This window comes from Neophocaena asiaeorientalis, unplaced genomic scaffold (genome assembly GCF_003031525.2).
Source record: "Neophocaena asiaeorientalis asiaeorientalis breed wild unplaced genomic scaffold, Neophocaena_asiaeorientalis_V1.1 scaffold275, whole genome shotgun sequence".
NCBI lineage: Eukaryota > Metazoa > Chordata > Mammalia > Artiodactyla > Phocoenidae > Neophocaena > Neophocaena asiaeorientalis.
Genome location: NW_020173679.1, coordinates 5,671,326 through 5,689,506, shown reverse-complemented (window position 1 = coordinate 5,689,506; position 18,181 = coordinate 5,671,326). Strand labels below are relative to the sequence as shown.

The 18,181-nt window shown below is 42.0% G+C and overlaps 1 protein-coding gene across 4 annotated transcripts in view; it reads left to right on the top strand.

The window, feature by feature from the left end:
* PRDM2 (PR/SET domain 2) overlaps positions 1–18,181 on the top strand; it is a 148,205-nt gene that overhangs the window by 46,549 nt on the left and 83,475 nt on the right. For 2 of the 4 annotated variants that reach the window (XR_003003758.1, XM_024749817.1), the window contains exons 6-7: positions 13,192–13,302; positions 18,098–18,181. The exon at positions 18,098–18,181 is cut by the window's right edge and continues 4,336 nt beyond it. The exons of 1 other annotated variant lie outside the window; for it this stretch is intronic. Coding sequence is in view for 2 of the 3 variants with exons in the window: in XM_024749817.1 (XP_024605585.1) it covers positions 13,192–13,302; positions 18,098–18,181 (195 nt within the window). In the remaining variant the exon portion in view is untranslated. Of the gene's footprint in view, positions 1–9,501; positions 9,560–13,191; positions 13,303–18,097 lie in introns of all 4 variants that reach the window. One more of the 4 variants, XM_024749819.1, reaches the window with a different exon arrangement.

Genomic DNA, 18,181 nt, shown 5'->3' with positions numbered 1-18,181 from the left:
GTAAAGCAGAAAGTCTCAGGTCCCTGTGAGGAATGGGAGGTCACTGCGCTCCACCTCCTGCCTTGGTCCCTTCGCTGTGAAGACGTTAGTGCCGGCATGAGTGGGAACCCGTGTTCATTTCGACCAGGTTTATGCTGCCGGCAGCACAGTGGCCGTTAGTTGCAGTTTTGATCTTTGTCTGTTTACACATATGGATTGTAATTTTTGTAGGATTAACACTGGAGTTGAAATTACAGTTTCCCCTCTCACTGTCATCCAGACAGATAAAAAGGAATAATGACCAGTAGTCTCAATCTTGGTTGGATTTTTGAACGAGGGGTTTAAGATTGCAGACTTGCTTGCTTTTAGAAGTTTTATTAGTTGCTAAATATATTTTTCAGGAAGTATCTCTTCCTTGCTAGGTGTGATCATAGGAGTATTCGATAGCAAGATCAAATTTGAGTGTTAAGCTTAATAACATCTATTTGTGGTTTTGATTCCATCAAAATTACAAATTCAGGAATTGGCTGGAAGATAAATTACTGTCTGTATGCTAAAGCAAATTAAATTCATGGTTGAATCAGAGCGTGGAAAGTATTGACTCAAGAAAAAGTGACCCTTAACTAACACTATTTCTGACCCCTTTCAGTTTTAGAGAGGTGGAGTCTTCTAAATCTCATGGGCAATTGTCAAAAAGTACATGGAATTGGTAAACTTGGTTTTCATAGTAAATGACTGTTACGTTCCCCTCCAACTCCTTTCTGTGTTAAAGCACATTAAGTATGTTGCTCAGGCTTCACTGTTGCCTTCTGTATTAAATACAACTGGATCAGTACTTTGCAAATGATACCTTGTTTAAACGAGCCTGATGTGTGTATGTTGAGGGGAGGAGAGAAGGGAAAAATTGCTGACCCAGCTAAACCTTTGAGTGCTGGGAGATGTACAATGTGTGGATTTTATTGTGGCATGCTAGAACAGAGCCTTGGAGTTACAAGGCCAGATCTAAATCCTAGCTCCACCAGTTACCAGCATGTGACTTTGGGTGGATTACTCTACACGTTTTGATCTTCAGTTTACCTGTCTGTAAGATGAGGGTAACACCTACAGTGTAGGGTTGCCTTGAACATTAAGCGAGAGCCTCACAGGAGCATGTGTGGCACACCGACCTTGGTCCACTTCATTGTAATTGGTGGCCACCGGCAAAATTAGCTCTGTGGTAACTCTGCCTGTTCTTTGGCCTATCGTGGCACTTCTGGATTTAAAAAAAAAAAAACAAAGAAATGAACAGTTTCAGTATCTTCTTTAAAAAATCCATATATTTTGCTTTGGCAACATGGAATGAATTAAGTATAGATTACAAATTAGGTAAGAGTAAAGAGCCTCTTTGGATCTGTAACTAGATACACATTGGGACACTAGAGAATTCCTCAGTTGCTGGAGATCTGCTTCTATCTTAAAAGCTGTCTTGTTTCACTAGTTACCCCAACTAGGACACCTGTGATCACACAGGTTGGTGGATTAGAGAACTCTCGGAATTTGATTTATTGCATAGGCAGAAGTAAACGTTTCACTATTTGCTTGCTGCCCAAATGAAGGGCTTACTATCTTCCTGTTTCTCTGTCTTACCTTTATGTGATCCAAATCACTCGTGACTCTACTGTTACAACGAAATTTTATGCAGGTGAGATTTTGGATGAATTTTGGATACATTTTCTTAGATAGTAAACTATCAGACATCCTTGAAGGTAACTGTGTGGGAGCTATTTCAGTGCTGTTTATGACAGATTAGGAAATTTTGTCATTTTACATCTTTGTGGATATGAATTCAGGGCAAAACTAAAGTGTGAAAGAGCCATTCTCTTCGGAGAAGTTACTATTTAAGTTGACAGTGTCAGTTTTATTTATTATGTGTTGTACTTATTAAATGTCCTGATTATCTGTGCAGTATTATTGAGCAGTCTGAGGAGTTGGGGTTCTTTTCAGGGTCGCACAGGAGTACTTCTGTCAAGATGCATATTTACATGAACTCACAACTTGACTTCATAGTAACACAGGTATCCTTGAGCCCCAGATGTTGTGTTTACGGCTCTTCGTGACTGTGTGGGGAGAGGAGCCTTAGGTGCTATCTGATTTTCAGAGGTCTAAGATTCCTTCCCGAAAAGATTAGGAACCAGTAAAGTGAACTAGTATGCTTAACTTAAAAAATTAAGAACAGAGTGTTCTTTAGAAGCCGTAAAATCAGTGGATTACAGACTTTAAAAATTGACGTATACTCGCAACTTCCGCTGTTAGAGCATTTATATATATTAATAGAGATGTTAGTGAGTGTTTGACATAATTCTCTCTTATCTCAATTAAACGTCTGTCCTCATTGGACTTGTACATTTCTGTAATGATATCTGGGTGGGATCCTGTGAATCTATGTAGAACAAATGAGTAAAAGAAATGGATGCATTCGGATTTGTTAGGGAAGCAGAATGTTATTGTCTTCATAAGAAGGAACATATGCTGACAATTTAGACTTGTAGGCGTGGGATTTCTGTAATTTGTTTAGTAGAATCTACTGTGCATACTGCGTACAATTGATTCCATTTATTGAGTCTGTCAGCCACTGTGCACATTATCTCATGTTCCCTTCCCTAGGACAGTATCAGGTAGTTATCACCAGTATGTATCATAGTTAGTTCCCCTCTGCTCTGAACAAGATTACTTCTCCTTAATCATGTCTTGGCCCATGGCTGCACAATGCAATTTCAGTTCTGTGAATTTCCGTTTTGTGGGCTATTGTTGTTTGGGGACCTATTTTATTCAGAATGCCACCCCAACACCAGGGAGGGAGAGAGGGGAGAGCCCAGTCCGAGTCTCACTTTAGTTGGGGTCAGCTCTTTGCAGGGAAGATGTGTGACCTTGGTGGCACAGGAACCTTTGGGGGCAGGTGAAGTGAGTGACTGGATTGAGAGTGAGACCCCTTCTCCCAGCGTGGACACTGGCCTAGGAGGCAGCTGTGTTTCAAATCCTCATCCTTTTGTGAGCTCTTCCTCCTGGACTTCTTTGTTGCCTGAGGGCGTTATTTTACCTCTACACTGGCAGAAGAGAGAAGCAGCATCAACTCGGGACCCTGTGGGATAATCCTTGGAGAGCACCGAGTAAGATTTAGTGTTTCTAAAAGGCTGTGATCTCAGTGCTGTAGCCTGCTAGCAGAGCTGGAGCCCCCGTGGCTGTGGGCTGTAGCTTGTAGCTTGGTTACTAGCAATTCCCTGAGCCTCCTCTCTGTACCTGGCTGGATGGTTATTTACATCACCCCACCCCCAATCTCTCTCTCTCTCTCTCTCTCTCTCTCTCTCTCTCTCGCTCGCTGTTTTGCTCCCACTCTCCCCCCTTCCTCCCTCTCTCTGCCATCCCCATCCTTCCTGCCAGCTTCCTCCCTCCTTCATTCCCTTCTTTATATTTTTAATGAAATACACATTTTCTGGAACATTTTTTCCACTCAGGATTTGCTTCTTGTTGACATTAGTAGGGCCTTTTTTGCAAAGGGGATTGCTCTTCACAAAGTTAGACGTATAACTTCCATTTTAAATATCTTTGGGGCAGACATCTTTGTAGTAATATGTATGTGTTCCCTTACAGCTCTTAACAAAGTGCCTTGTAGGTAATAAGCACCCAAGAAAATGATCAAAATACTTCTACTTCAGTGTTACTCCAGAAACTTCACAAAGTACGTAGCGGAAAAATTTTTTTATCTAGCAAGAATAATGAGCTTGGGGTAAATTTTAATAGTAGTCTGATAAAGAAAGGCTAATACATGTGAGGATGAGGTGAGTTGTTAAATAGGCTAGTAGGATTTTGTTTTTAGGTGGAGGGCTGTAAGAGAAAAAATCTGGAATTGAATTTATATGTAACTTGTGATGTTAAAAATAATTGCTTTGTGAACAGAATACAATACATTTTAGTTCCTTCTCTGCTTCTTGAATCTGAAAGACAACCTCACATCGGCAGGCGGACTCTCAACCACTGCGCCACCAGGGAAGCCCCACTTTGAGTTTGTCAGAGGGGTGAATTTGTGCTACCCCGGCTACATGCCTAAGCCCTGGAGAGCTCCAGCCTCTTTTCCGATGGGAGCAGAGATGTGTCATTTCATACGCTCTGATAGAGACGCATCTGCAGGCGTGAAAGGGGCTGGAGGACAGTTGAGGTCTTGAACAGAAGGGAATGAGCTCATTTAGCGATAGTGATGAAGAGTCTTAAAAATTACACTGGAATAAAAGCGTCTCATTTCATGGTAGATCCCAGTGATTTGGTAGTGTAGTAGCTATACATTCTTTTGTGTTTATAAATGAATTGCTTAAACCTCTACCAAAATGTGTCATATTCAAATGCCATTGCCAAATTTTTACATTTTAGGAGAAGCAAAATAAAAGCTAGTGAACAAGACTCATGGTTATCAGAGTTGACTGCCAAGACATTGACCCTCAGCTTATACCTGGGAGGTACTCAGGGTGATTGTTTAAGTTAGATTTTTGACTTAAATAATTATGGGTATGGTAACCAAGTACATTGAAACAAGAAAAAGAATAGGGGGTGCGTGGCTTTTCAAAAGGAGGAGACAAATCAGTTTTTTGTTTGAAGTAATGTGGTGTGTGGCAAAGAGAATTGAAGGGTATATACCAAAAGGCTCACAGTGGTAATGTGAATGCTTAAGCAGTTAGGGCAGTTTAATAATGTCTGTTATGAATGCAGTTGACCCTGAACAACATGGGTTTGAACTACAGGGTTCCCCTTATATGCGGATGTTTTTCAGTAATGAATAGTGCAGGACTCAATGACCTGAGGTTGGTTGAATCCGAGGATGCAGAAACCCAGCTAGGGAGGAGCCGCGTATACGGGGGGCTGACTACAAATTATACAGAAATTTTCAACTTTGTAGAGGGTCAGTGTCCTGAACCCCCCTGTGCTGTTCAAGGGTCAAATGTATTTTAAACCCCAAATGTCACTGTATCTCTGTTGTGGATTTGGTGTTCCTGGGGAGAGTGCATTCTGGACACTGCTGCGGGGTACAGGTAGGAGATGGAAAAGAGAAACACTTCAAGACTTTTTTTTTTTTTTTTCATGAACCTGTGTCCCCTGCATCGGCAGGCGGACTCTCAACCACTGCGCCACCAGGGAAGCCCCACTTCAATACTTTTTGCTGTGCAGGCAAAGTGGAAAGTTGAGGCCTTTTCCAAACGGTACTGATGTAAAATTGCATATGTTAATCTCAGCCAAAAGAAACGTTTTCTCTTGTCTCATTAATTTTGCTTTTGTAGTAGGTATATCTTTTTAAAAAATCATTTATTTTTTGCCACATGTAACCAAATGTTCATCTAGAAAAATTAGAAAATACAAACAGATGGAGAAACAGGTATCCTACCCTCATCAATAATCTTGTCACCAGGAGCCACCTGCCAACATCTTAATGCAGATCCTTTTGGTTTACATCTGTGGATAAATTTTAGCCTGATTTTATTAATTGGTGTTATGGCTTGACCATTGTTCCTGTGGGCATTTCTGTATACAAATGTAAAGGATGAATTTTACATGTTGCAATTGTGTTGCCTCAGATTTATATCTAGATTTTACTTCCTGAAAGTATTTTTAAACTAAGTTTTGTAATTCATCAGGATATAGCATTGTAAAACTTATCATGGGCTTTGGGAGGAGAAAATAGACTTTCCTTTTGCTGAGACTGACCAATTCTCGAGGGTGTGGCTGTCCCCTGTGTTTTAGGGTCGCAGGCACTTGTAACAGACCACCTCCCCGCACAGCTCCCAGGCCTGGTTTGTTTGTCCACAGGGGACTGACACCTGAACTTTGAATTAAGTTCTTTACTTTGCAGTTGCCAATTCACTTTTTATATGTAAGGTTTTCAGACTTTAGATACATTTTTTTTTCCTGTAAAATAAAGGCTACTGAAAATCCATGAGAAGAACTTGAGAAATTAAAATGATTGTAAAACAGAACAAGCTAGCAGCTTGTTTAAGTTTCAGAGGTATTTAATTAGTCTCTAACATTTTGTTTATGCCACAAGACTTTTTGAGGTTCCCAAGAGTGTAAGGAAATTTGAAGCTTTCTTAATTTGAATTTACTGAAGTTTATTTGGGGAACCATTTCTAGTGTTTGGAATTATCCAGTCAAAGCCACTAAAAGCCTTTTTAAAAAAAAGAAATTAAAAGCTCCCTTCAGATGTGATCGCTGTTCTTCCATCAGCCTGACATTTGGAAGAGGCAGGGAGCCAGAGCCTCCACAGCAGCAAAGACTGTGCCCTGCTCCCCCGCCCCCCCCCATCCCTCACTCGGGCTGCAAGCATTCCAGGAATTTATACTGTGATCTGCAGCGCTGAAAAATCCAGAACTTTGTTCCATTGTTTCTGTTGAAGCAAAGCCTAGAGTCCTGTTTTAATACCATGAGCAACTTAAAACCAGAGAGGTTTTATTTTTATAATTTGCCTCCAGGATTGCAGACAGCTCTTGGTGAGGAGTTTAACTACAGAAAAAGATTTGAAATTTTGCCCAAGCAGCATAACAGAATTTTTTTACTACCAGGTACATTTCAAGGTTATTTTCTGTGTGAAAAAAATCTGTAGAAAATGTGTAGCGTATCACTTTCGTAAAAACCAGCTGTCGCAGCATCTTACTGCTTTAAATTTCTCTCTTTGAAACACGGTGGACTGATGGGGCTAAGGCCACAAGTGGTTTGCTTACCCACTGGTCTCACCTTGGCCAGTTGTAACGGCCACTTCTGATCATCTGATAAACACGTTCTTGCGTGTGTGGTGACATTGTCGACCTTTACACAGGGAAGCCTTTCTGGTTGCAGTTTCTCACGTGTGGCCTGCTGCCCCAGGTTTCCTTCTGACGACTTCCAGGGTAGTAAACTCAGGATCTTTTTCTTTTTTTTTTTTAAAGAATACATGAAAGGACTCCCCTGGTGATCCAGTGGTTCAGACTCTGCGCTTCCACTGCAGGGGGCACAGGTTCGATGCCTGGTCGGGGAACTGAGATCCCAGGTGCCGCGTGGCACAGCCCAAAAACCAAAAAAAAAAACAACAAAAATGAAGATTATTGAAATGACCTGTTATTCTTCGTGGAAAACCTAGTTTTGTATATCCGTTTCCAGCTTCTTTTCTCTCTACTCATCACACCCACTGCAGAGTGTTAAACCACTGCCAGATGTGAAACAGTGCTGAGGTCTAACTCTGACCACCCTCAAGGAGCTCACACAGCATCATTTTGGCCATTCTTTCAGCTAACAGTTTTGCTGTTGTCCGTTGGTTTCCCGTCCTTACTACCTGATCTGCTAGAGATCTTGTTTGTTTGTGGGTTTTTTTTTTAATCCTATAAAGAAGTCATTTAACATGAACTTTATGCTTTTTCCCCAGTTAAGCTTTTCATCTTGTTTTGGGCCTGCTGTCGTGAAAACCACTCCCTTGCCTTGCAGATATTGAAAAAGATGCATAATGACTTTGTATGTTCATGATGAATTTCTCAGACTTGCCTGAAATGCATATGGCACTGTTAATTCTTTTCAAGGGTGAAATTGGAACCCACAAAGTGTCACTAACAAGGCTGTTAGAACATGGTGGATAGAATGGTGAGTTGGATGGGAATAAAAGTCCCAGTTTTACTACAAACTTGCTGTGAGATTTTAGGCAGTTCTTGTAAATGAGAGAAAGCTCAGAGAAGTGTGTTTGGTTAAACCATCTTCAAGGCTCTTTCTACTTCAAATCTTAGGGTTCTTCTCTCTCTTACCTTTTAATACAGCCCATTAATTCCATTATTCCATGTCTGTTGTCATCTCTAAGATCTGTATCCTCTGCTTAGCTGAATACTTTGTTGAAGCCTTTCTTCAACCTTGTGTGAAAGCATGCGTCCAGTCTTCAGATTTGGAGCCTCTCATTTCAAGATAGAAAGAAGAGAAAGATTTTTGCCATAGAATGGTCACAGAAGGAGGACAGTCTAGATGGTAATGTCATAAGCCTCGGGAGAGGGATTTTAAGATGTTATGCCCATCAAACTGATCAGACTGTCAAATGCCAAAGAGAGACTTGGGGGCAGATAAAGAAATTAGGGGTTTTGTGATTACAAAGTGGAGTTCCGGTAGCGAAGAGAGGATGAAAGTTCCGTTGCAGGGATGAAGGGCTGAGTGGGTGAGGAACTGGAGGCAGCAGGCACACCCATCCTCTGGGGGGTCAGGGTTGGTCCCTGTTCAGGTCAGCCTATTTCCTTGATGACCTTTCATGGTGTGATTGTGGGTCTTGCCTGGTTTGGAATCATCTTTGCATCTGAGTAAGACGGTAAGCTCCCCAGACAAAGATGGGCTGGACCTGCTTCCGTGCACTGATACTGAATTCTGATTTTAAGCTTCAGAGTGGGGTAGCTCCCCAGTGAGGAGGCAGGCAGTGCACGTAGAGTTACATATGGTTCTAAATTTAATTCATTTCAATCACCAAATGCATGAGCCTTCACTGTTGTGATGAATTTTTAATGTAACTTGAGCAGGCCTTCTAGAATTTTGCATTCTCTCTGATGCCTGAACATTTTTAACTGAAACATTATTCTTTAGAATTTCCTGGTGTCTGTCTAGCTCATCAGAAGAGTAGAAAATAGTCCAGAACTTAAATTATTCATGTGATGCTTTAGGCGATTTTGGTTTTGCACCTTGCATTGCAGGCACCAGCAGCATAATGCCACATGTTGTCTTTAAAATGTAGTCACTGTGGCCGTCTGATTTCTCTATATGGTAGCTGTTTCTCTAGAAAATCCAATTTTATTGATACTGTTTAACATATTTGCTCAGATTGGGGTTCCGTGCTGTTGACTGATAGCTTGCTTCTGGCATAAGATAAAATTGAACTGGAAAACAATCTCCATTCCAGCTTGATCATTCCTTTTCTTTAAATGTAATGAAAGTCTTTATATCACTTTCCTTTCATTTGCCGTTGAGAACGAGTGAAATAATGGATATAAAGTGCTTTGTAAAGAATGTTTATATTATGCATTATTGTTCTGAAGAACTAAATGTAGTAGAGCACTTTCGGTATCGTCGTGGTTGGGTTTTAATTCTGACTCCTCTAGAGATACTTCAGTTGTGTGACCTCCGGCAGATGACTTCATGTCTGTGGTGCTTGGGGGTCTGTAAAATGAGAGGCATGGATTGGGACTTTCGGGCCGTCTAGCGGAACGGCACTTAAGTGGTAAGGGCATCCGTTTTACAACATGGGCATGGGATAGGCCTGAGAGTAAGTATACCACATCCGATCCCCAACTAAGAACCAAAGATGATTATTTGGGGGAGGGTGGTGGGGGGAGAACCTTGCTGCAGTGGATAACTGCTGTTTTCCTTCTGTTTCATTCCGTTTTCTTCATCTTTATGTGTGTGTTTCTTTTCCTTATATACATGAAGTTTTGTCCTGATCTTCATTATGTTCTTTGTCATCGTCTGCATTCCACTTGCCTTGTGTTTCATTCCTGTATCTTTCTTGTTTAGACCATCTGGAGCACGCAGCTGGCAGAGCCTCTGTGTAGGACCCTTCAGGAACCTGAGGGTAAGTGCACACGTGTGCTTACCAGGCTCCCAGCGGCTCTGCCGGACCAGTTCTCCAGGCACCTCCTGCCTCACAGACAGGAACTAACACATCTCCCTCCCTTTGTAAAAGTCCTTACAGGTTGTTTTTGGTTATGAGTTGTTTTTGTTTTCTTTTAATTTGATTGCATATAGAACAAAAACCAAGTATCAGGGGGGAAAATGTATTGATTTAAGGAAATACAGCAGGTGCCACCGGGTGTTATTACAATATTTGGCTTTGTGCGTGACACTAGGCATACCTAAGTGTGAGTCAGGATACCCGGGTTCAGACTTCTGTCATAGATTGATCAGTCAGTCCCCTTGGGACCCTGGTCTTCAGTTTCTCTCAGAAAAAATAGCAGGTAGGACAGGTGATTTCAGTAGCCCCTTCATCTCTTGTCTACACTCCTAATGGGAAGTAGCTCAGGTATTAGATGATTCTGCTAAAGATTGAGAAAACCACTTTATGTATCAGATAATCTCAATTCCATGAGTGAGTGATGATTAGATTCATGATAGACTCATTTTCATCGTAAACTAAGTCTGTCAGTGTTCACCAGAGGCACTCAGGAGGTAAATTTAATTGTGCCATTTCTTAGTTTTTAGAATTGGTGTATTAGTGTTACTCAGATACTTAAAAGATGTTTATAAATATGTAGACTGTGGAGCCCCGTATTGGTTTAGCCCAGTGGTTCTTAATGTACAGAGACAACCCCTCCCTCCTTTCGGGTGAGACTTAGGCCACATCCGGAGACACTTGCTCGTCACAGGTAGAAGGAGGGGCATGCTATTGGCATCTAGTGGGTGGAGGTCAGTGATGCTTCTGAGCGTCCTCTGATGCTTCAGACAGCCCCACAGCAGCGAGTGATGTCTCCAGATGTCAGGCGTGCTGTGGTCAGGACGCTTGTAGCAGCCTGTGGTGGGTACTCTTGTTTGTCCTCCGAGTACAATGCACATGTCTCGCAAGTGGCGTGTCTTCCCAGGGCAGATCAGGCTTTCCTGGTCCTGGTGTTTAAAGAGGATACCAGGGGTGGCATGGGGGTGGCACGATCTGAGGGTGGTGCAGCTTCTCACTGCTTAGGTTTGGAGAGTCTAAAAATAAGGCATTTGACGTTCGGTATCAGCTAGGTGTTCTAATATTCTTTTATGCAGGGAATAAAACTAAAAATAGCATTTTTACCTTTTAGTTATATGGTTTCATTCTTAGTACATATTAATGAATGGTACTGTTCAAGTTGTGCTTTGCTTTATGTAAATCTAGAAATTTTACTTATGTAATAGTCTATTTATACATATAGGCCAGTTTATTTTTTTTGTACAACCTGCTACCAGGTTCATATAGCACTTGATAGGTTTCAGGAAATTTTTTGAATTGCTTTTGCAAGGGATTGTATTACAACAAATTGACTTCTGTTTTTCTATTATGTTTTACAGTGTGACTTAAAAAAAAAAGTATGTAAGGTTTATGTGTAAGAGGTAGGGTTTACACCTCCAGTTTTACTTATTTCGAAAGTTCATACCTGTACAAAGTAGAAAGTAAGAGGTTAGTTAAAAAAAAGAAAAGGGTCACATTCGTTTGTCCTGTTTGGGGTACATGAGGTGGTACTGATATAAAAATTTGGGGGTTTTGATCCAGGGAAAAAACTGTCTGAATATAACTTTTGAATTAGGTGTCTGTGGGCACTAGGAGCCCTTTCTGTGAACCTCATCAGACATGAACTGCACTTGCTAGAGCAATTATGTTAATAGCTAGGTAATCATTTATATTTGCATTGTTTGCTACCAGCAGTCTGATGTGGGTGGGGCATCACAGACAAGGAAGGGCATATATCATCATGAGGATAAGAAAACTGGTTGAATCCAATTCCCTTAAAACACAGCTGTAGTTTTCAAGAGCCTTTGTCATCATCAGATTTAGGCTAAGTGCTATTAAGTTGACAAAGGGAGAAAGACTTGAAAGAGGAGGTTACTCCTTACAATATGAAAAGGTGTATTCATGTCCTTGCCCCTTGCAGAGGGGATTGGTTTATAACCCTTCCACCTGGAGACTTGAATGGGCCATCTCCAAGCAGACTCTCAGCTTCTGTTTCCACCAGTGTGTGGTTCCAGTGAAGTATGTGCTTGTGTCCTGGGTTCCACTTCAGCTGCCTTTAGAAGTGAACGGATTGGTGTGTTGTTATCAGGAATTTGGGTGAAGGTTTTATATAATTGCAAAAAAACAGCTTTTTTTGTTTTTTTTTTTTTTACAGGCTGAAGAGTTAGGGATTTAAAATGGTATTTTAGAATTTGTTTTTTAAGACTAACAAATTAAATATTAAATGGCTGATTATTAAGTACTCTATACTTTATTTTTCTTGTTTGCATCTCAAGTATTTATCAAAATCTGGGGATGTTTTTTAGGGTTAATATTTGCTTTGTATTGTAATTGATGTTTCTGTTTTTAATCCTGATCTTTGCAGTGGTGGTATTTTGTGTCTCTGACCTCATTTTCATCTGTTGTCTGTATTTTAGTTAATTATTCTCCTCTCTAGTGATTCTCTGTTAAGGAGAATTACCGTTTTCCAGAAGCTCTGAGTGGTTTCTGAGTTTGTCGTTTTACTAGACCAGAGATAAAGGTGTCAGGAGGCTTGTTCTGAAAGAGAAAGGACAGCTCTGAGAGCTATTTGGGGCCTGGCTGGGGAGAGCGTTGCAGAAAGAGTAGGAAGGTTTGGGGAGATGGAAAGGGACTTACTCTGAATCTGAAACGGAAAACCAACAGCCACCAGGAGTAAGAAACGTAGAATGGAAAAAGTGGAACAAGGTCACAGATTCTGACTAAATCCCAAAGAGACTGAGCTTCCAAGCCTTCAGTATTAGTACTTCCACAGAGAATTGTTTTTCCATGTTGAATATCTCGGTGACTTTAGTTCATTGTTCCAGCTCATCAGATACGTGTTGCATTTCAATCTTATCTTCTGAACTGTGTTGTCACTTGGAATGCAGTTAGTGTTTCCTGACTTCGTTCTGCGAGTTGTTAATGAAATGCTGAATTGTGCTGGACCTGGGACCCTCAGAGTGCCATGCGGGCTGACAGTGAATTATCCAGAGTTACTCTGCACTTGATATTGGAGCTGTGGTGCCTGGGAGCATCCCTTGCCATTCAGCAACATCTCTGCTTCTGTTGTTTTACTTTGACAAGTCTGAATAATGTCTTAACTAAAAGGGCCCAAGTTATAACATGTTATTTTTCTCTAATGTGCTTCTCACAAATATCTAGACTTCTGCCAGTTCCTATTATTTGTGTGGCGTTGAAATTAGTGCTCTTATCTAATTTTCCTGTTACATCAGTGTTGTTAACTTTTTTAGAGTATTTTACGTATTAGTTTGATAGCTATTATAGCTAGGAGGGGAACTGTTACTCGAGATTCTCAAAAATATAGGATTTATGGGCTTCTTGTCTTTGACATAACTTAAAAGTATTCATAGTCATCATCTTTCTTCAGGAATCTGAGGTGATAATTGCCTAGAAATATACAGTTTGCTGTGTTTGAATTAGTAATTGTCCCCAAGAATTCAGGATAATAATGAGTGACTGAACGAACAAAACAAATATAAATAAATATTGTGTTTCAGGGAAGAAAAAATCCCAAGAAAATAAAAACAAAGCAAACAAAACTGAAGACATACAGCTGAAGACAAGTGAGCCAGATTCCACCTCTGCAAATATGAGAGATTCTGTGGAAGGTAAGCTTGGGTTTTGGACCCGTATGATTCGGGTATACATTGCCACCAGTTACTTTGACTTTGTATCTCCTTGGAACGCCCTCTGAGAATCATCCAATAACCATAAAGGGTTAAACAGCAGAAAGGTCGCCTGGATTTAATGTGGCAAGTTGAGCCTTACACGTCTCACCTCCCCTTCAAAAAATCATTGAAGACCTTCCTTGTTAAAAATGAAGTTATTCCCTGGTTAAAATAAAATGAAACATACTGTGTGATTGTATTTACTGGCAGGGACAGGAGGGGCCTCTGGGGTGCCAATACTAGTCTATCGCTGGGTTGGGATGAGCACATCAGTGTATTTACTCTGTAGACATCTCACCTTGCTATACTTTTCTTTACGTTTTTTACTTTAATTAAAAGCTCACTAAAACATATCAAGCACCTTTGATTTTATATATCAGAATGAAAAGTATATAGAATGAAAAGTTTCTGTTTTTTTTCTTAGAATTTAAATTCCTACTTTATCTCTTCATGTTTCTCCCCACAAATTTTTCTTCTTTAGAGCCCCTTCTGAGAATTCATATTCTAGGCCCTCCACAATGTAAGAATTCCCAGAGACGGGGATTGAATGTTACTTGGGAAGGCAGATTGCCCTGTGCCTGGTGCCATCGAGACACCGTGTCGAGACTCTTGACAGTAGAAGTGAGGGGGGTGGTGTGTGTCTTAATTTGTTATGTGGCAAATTCATGCAACAGACCGGGCTTGCTCAAGAGTTCGTAGTGACCCAAACAGGCAGCTTTCAAAATACAGGCTGTGACTCTTTCAAAAAACATTTGCAGAAAAAAAAAAAAAACCAGCAAAATACTGTGAATGCCTTTTATAATCATTTTATCAGCACTGTTTGTGGGGATGACATTCGTAAAGGATTGTAATTTTCTGTGGCATCTTACGAAGCAAGAATAGACAAATTTATTTCCCAGAGCCCTATGAAAAAAAAGTTCTGCCTGCTAATGGCAGGTTTCCTAAGACGTTTGTTTGAACAATAACAAAAATACTAAAGAACCTTACTACTATTAGTGGCAGAATTAACAATCCAACAGTCCCCTCTCCCATTCAGTAATTCAGGACAGTTATTTTTTCCTGATATAACATCAGGTCCTGTGAAAAAAAGATACTTAATATTTTGCCTGCTTGTGGTGCAGCTGGTCAGTATTTGATTGGTTCCGTACCTTGTGGTTGTCAGCTTCTCCTGCACGTTCTGTTTGGTCCTCAGAAAGTAGTCTCTATTACTGAGCAAACAGTTCAGACTCTTCCTTGTGTTTCCCAAACCATCGTTTATGTTTAAAACTCACCAGACCTCGAGTGTGGCCACGCTTTGGTTCATAGAGCCATGCACATTTTGGTTCATATTACTTCGGGCAGTTTTAAATCTGGGATTGTTTACCAGTCACAGAAAAAATACTTCCATTAAAAGAAGCTATGGATTTTGGATAAAAATGAACTGTATAAAGAAATTTTTGAGCCTTAGAGATGTTATTTTCATTTCTGTTGTCTCATTTTGATTTTTTTTAGCAGTGTGCTGGGTCTTTGTTGAAAATGTCTTTGGAAAGGGAGTTAGCTCCTAATTTGAAATACATTACTACCATCAAATGACTGGTTTCCCAGTTTGAGGAAACCTCATGCAATTTAAGAAACATGTCTGGAGGAAGGAAGGCTGGTGTCCGTTTAGAGGCAGAAACCTTAATTGCTAGTGGATGGTAGCGGTAGATGGGGAAAAAGGAAGACCGATATTCCTAGGAAACCGCAGGAGGACTAGGACGGAATCACTGAGCTTGCATTAATACCTTGCATGTGCAGAGTGTGAAAAGGTTGGCTTTTAAAACCCTTCCTTGTCCCCTGTATCCAGGCAGTCACCAAGTTTGTTTACAGGACTCTGGTAGCGTACCTCCATGATCTGACCGCTTTTTTTCCTGCCTCTTCTGCTTCTTTCCGTTTCCACCTCTCAGTGTAGGTAGCCAACCTCTCCCTTCTAATGCCACTGCATCAGTATTGGTTTTCTGCCTCTTCCCAACCCCTTACTACACACTGCAGCCAAATCTCCCAAATGGCACTCTTCTGCTTTAAAATATCTTAATGGCTCCCTGTTGCCTCCAGCTAAGTCCACACTAATTTACAGTGTGCTGCATGTTTTGATTGCTCCCGCTTGATTTTCCTCTTCTATCCTTGTCCTTCACGTTCTGCCTGCTTAGTACTTTCTCTGACAAGCCTCCCCTGATCAGTTAACCAAGCCGCTGGATGTTCCTCCCGTGTGCTTCTGTCCTGTACCTTGTTAACCATGTACTTCCATAAGCTTGACCATTAATTCATTGTAGTAATGTTGCCTGCTTGCCTCGCTCCTGTTAAAGTGGAGCTCTGTAAGGATAAGGATCTTGGTGGCTTTATTCACCTAGTACTGGTGTGTAGTAAATACTTGTACAGTGAATAGGGGGAGAGCCAGTTAATAGAACCAGGAGAAGTCAGAGTAGCTCTGCTTCTTCTACAGACCCATTCTTAACTCTTGAGCTATCTGCAGTAAAAGGAGTGTAGTTCCGCAGAGAGTTAGGTGGTCCTGTAGGGAAAGCGGCATCGTGGACCGTCCCCATCAGCGTTAAACGCTCCGTACCAGCCCCTGTCTCAGAGGCCCTTGCTGTCCCTGTGTTTCCTTCTAGCCGCTCCCCCCATTTTTCTGCTTTTTCCTTTACAGCTAAACTTGAGAGAGTTGCTTATAGTCTCCCTGTCTCTCCTTCCTTCTGTTCTCTTCTGAACTCCTTGAGGCCTCTGCCCCCACTACTCCACCAAAACTGTTGTTGTCACCATCACCACAGCTCCAGCGTAGCAAATGGAATGTTCAGTTCTCACTCCCATTTTACCCAGCCCATTAGCAGTTCTGGACACAGCTGATCACTCCCTCCTTTGTTTAAGGGCCGCCACTCTCTTGGCTCTCCAGATACCTCCCTGGCCTTTCCTCTGAACCCTGGGTACTGGAGTCATCTGGGGGACACAGCCATCCCCCCTCTTCTGTCTGCATTCGCTCTCCAAGTGACCTCGTCCAGACCCGTGCTCCAAGTGCCATTTCTAGTCTTAGCCTCTTTTGGACCGTGAGTCATATATAACTACTTAATATCTTTACTTGGATATTTGTAAGGTACCTCAAACTTCAGCACATCCAGAGTAAACTCTAGTTTCCCCCCAACACACAGAAACGTACACAGACCAGACTTGCTTTTCTCTCCGTCTAATACAGTTTAGTGAGCAGGGTAACGGCAGTTGCTGTGGAATCCTCCTTGACCCTTCCTCCTCCACCACCACCCACCGTAGTCAGTCAACAAGCACATCTTGTCAGCTTCATCTCCAAAATAATCCAGAGTCTGACCACTTCCTACCACCTCCCCAAGCCACTCTCGTCTCTTCTCCTGGAGCATATAGTAGGGTTGCCTCCACCCTTGTCCACCTACAGTTTTCTATCTTCCTCGTAGCACCTGGAGTGATTCTCTTGTATTTCAGTCGATCATATATTTCTCTGTTAGAACTTTCCGATAGCTCCCTGTTTTACTCAGAGTAAAGGCCAACAGCCTACAAGTCTCTGCATGAGCTGATCTCATCTCCTGCTCTCCTTTCTCCCCTGTATGGACCGCCCCCCACTCGCCCTACGGCCTCTATGACTTCCTGGCCATTCCTTGACTGCATCTAACATGCTCTTGACTCAGAGCTTATGCATTTACTGTTTCCTCTGTCCAGAGGGCTTCCGTCCCGCAGACATTTGCATGACTCATTTCCTTTAGGTCTCTGCTCGCCTGTCACCTTGCTAGCGAGTCCGACACCTGTGCACCATTAACCTCAGGTTGGGCTGGGCTGGATCCCTCCTGGGCATAGAGACTCAGAAGTGACTTCAGATGGGCATAGAGACTCAGAAGTGACTTCAGATTTCTTTTTCCTTCTCTGAGGTACTCCTGAGTCCTCCATAATTTAATCAGCCTTGGAAGAAGTGAGCTCCGAAGTTCCTTTTACATGAAAAATGATGATCGCATGATTTTGGAAAATGTTCTAGCTCTCAATATATGGTTTTAGTCAGGAGGAGGGAAAGAGAATCATTGCATTCAAGACAGACCACTAAGAATCTAACCTGGAAATATGTTTAGCAATTTTCTGGTTTCCATTCGGAATCATGAAAAATTGGAATTCATGACCATAGTATCTTGAATTTCAGTATCAACTACTCCAACACAGTTTTTTTTTGTGGTACGCGGGCCTCTCACTGCTGTGGCCTCTCCCGTTGAGGAGCACAGGCTCCGGACACGCAGGCTCAGCGGCCATGGCTCACGGGCCCAGCCACTGCGCGGCATGTGGGATCTTCCCGGACTGGGGCGTGAACCCGTGTCCCCTGCATCGGCAGGCGGACTCTCAACCACTGCGCCACCAGGGAAGCCCTCTGACACAGTTTTAAGCACTACAGTTTCTGTAAACAAAAATGTTGTTTATATGTATGCAATGAAACACAAAAGAACCTAAGCTCCTTCAGGCATTTATTGTTCACATTGTATCCTCACTGCCCACAGAGCTGCCTGGTACAGAGCAGGTGCTCTGTAAACATTTGTTGAATGAGTGAAATGGAATTTTATGCAGTACAGCTTTATAACCGAGAAAGCAGAGCTGTGTGTTGTTACGACCTCCCTTACACATTTAGGGGATAAGAGAAATAACGGGAATAATGGAAACTGATCACAAGTGGCTGGTGTGTGCCCTGACTTCCATGCTTCTGCCTCCCTGTGCTTTCCAGGCCCCAGAGACGAAGACGAGAAGCCTTCCGCGTCCGCCGCCGAGCAGACGGCTGCCCTTCAGGAGGTGGTGAGTCAGGATGTGT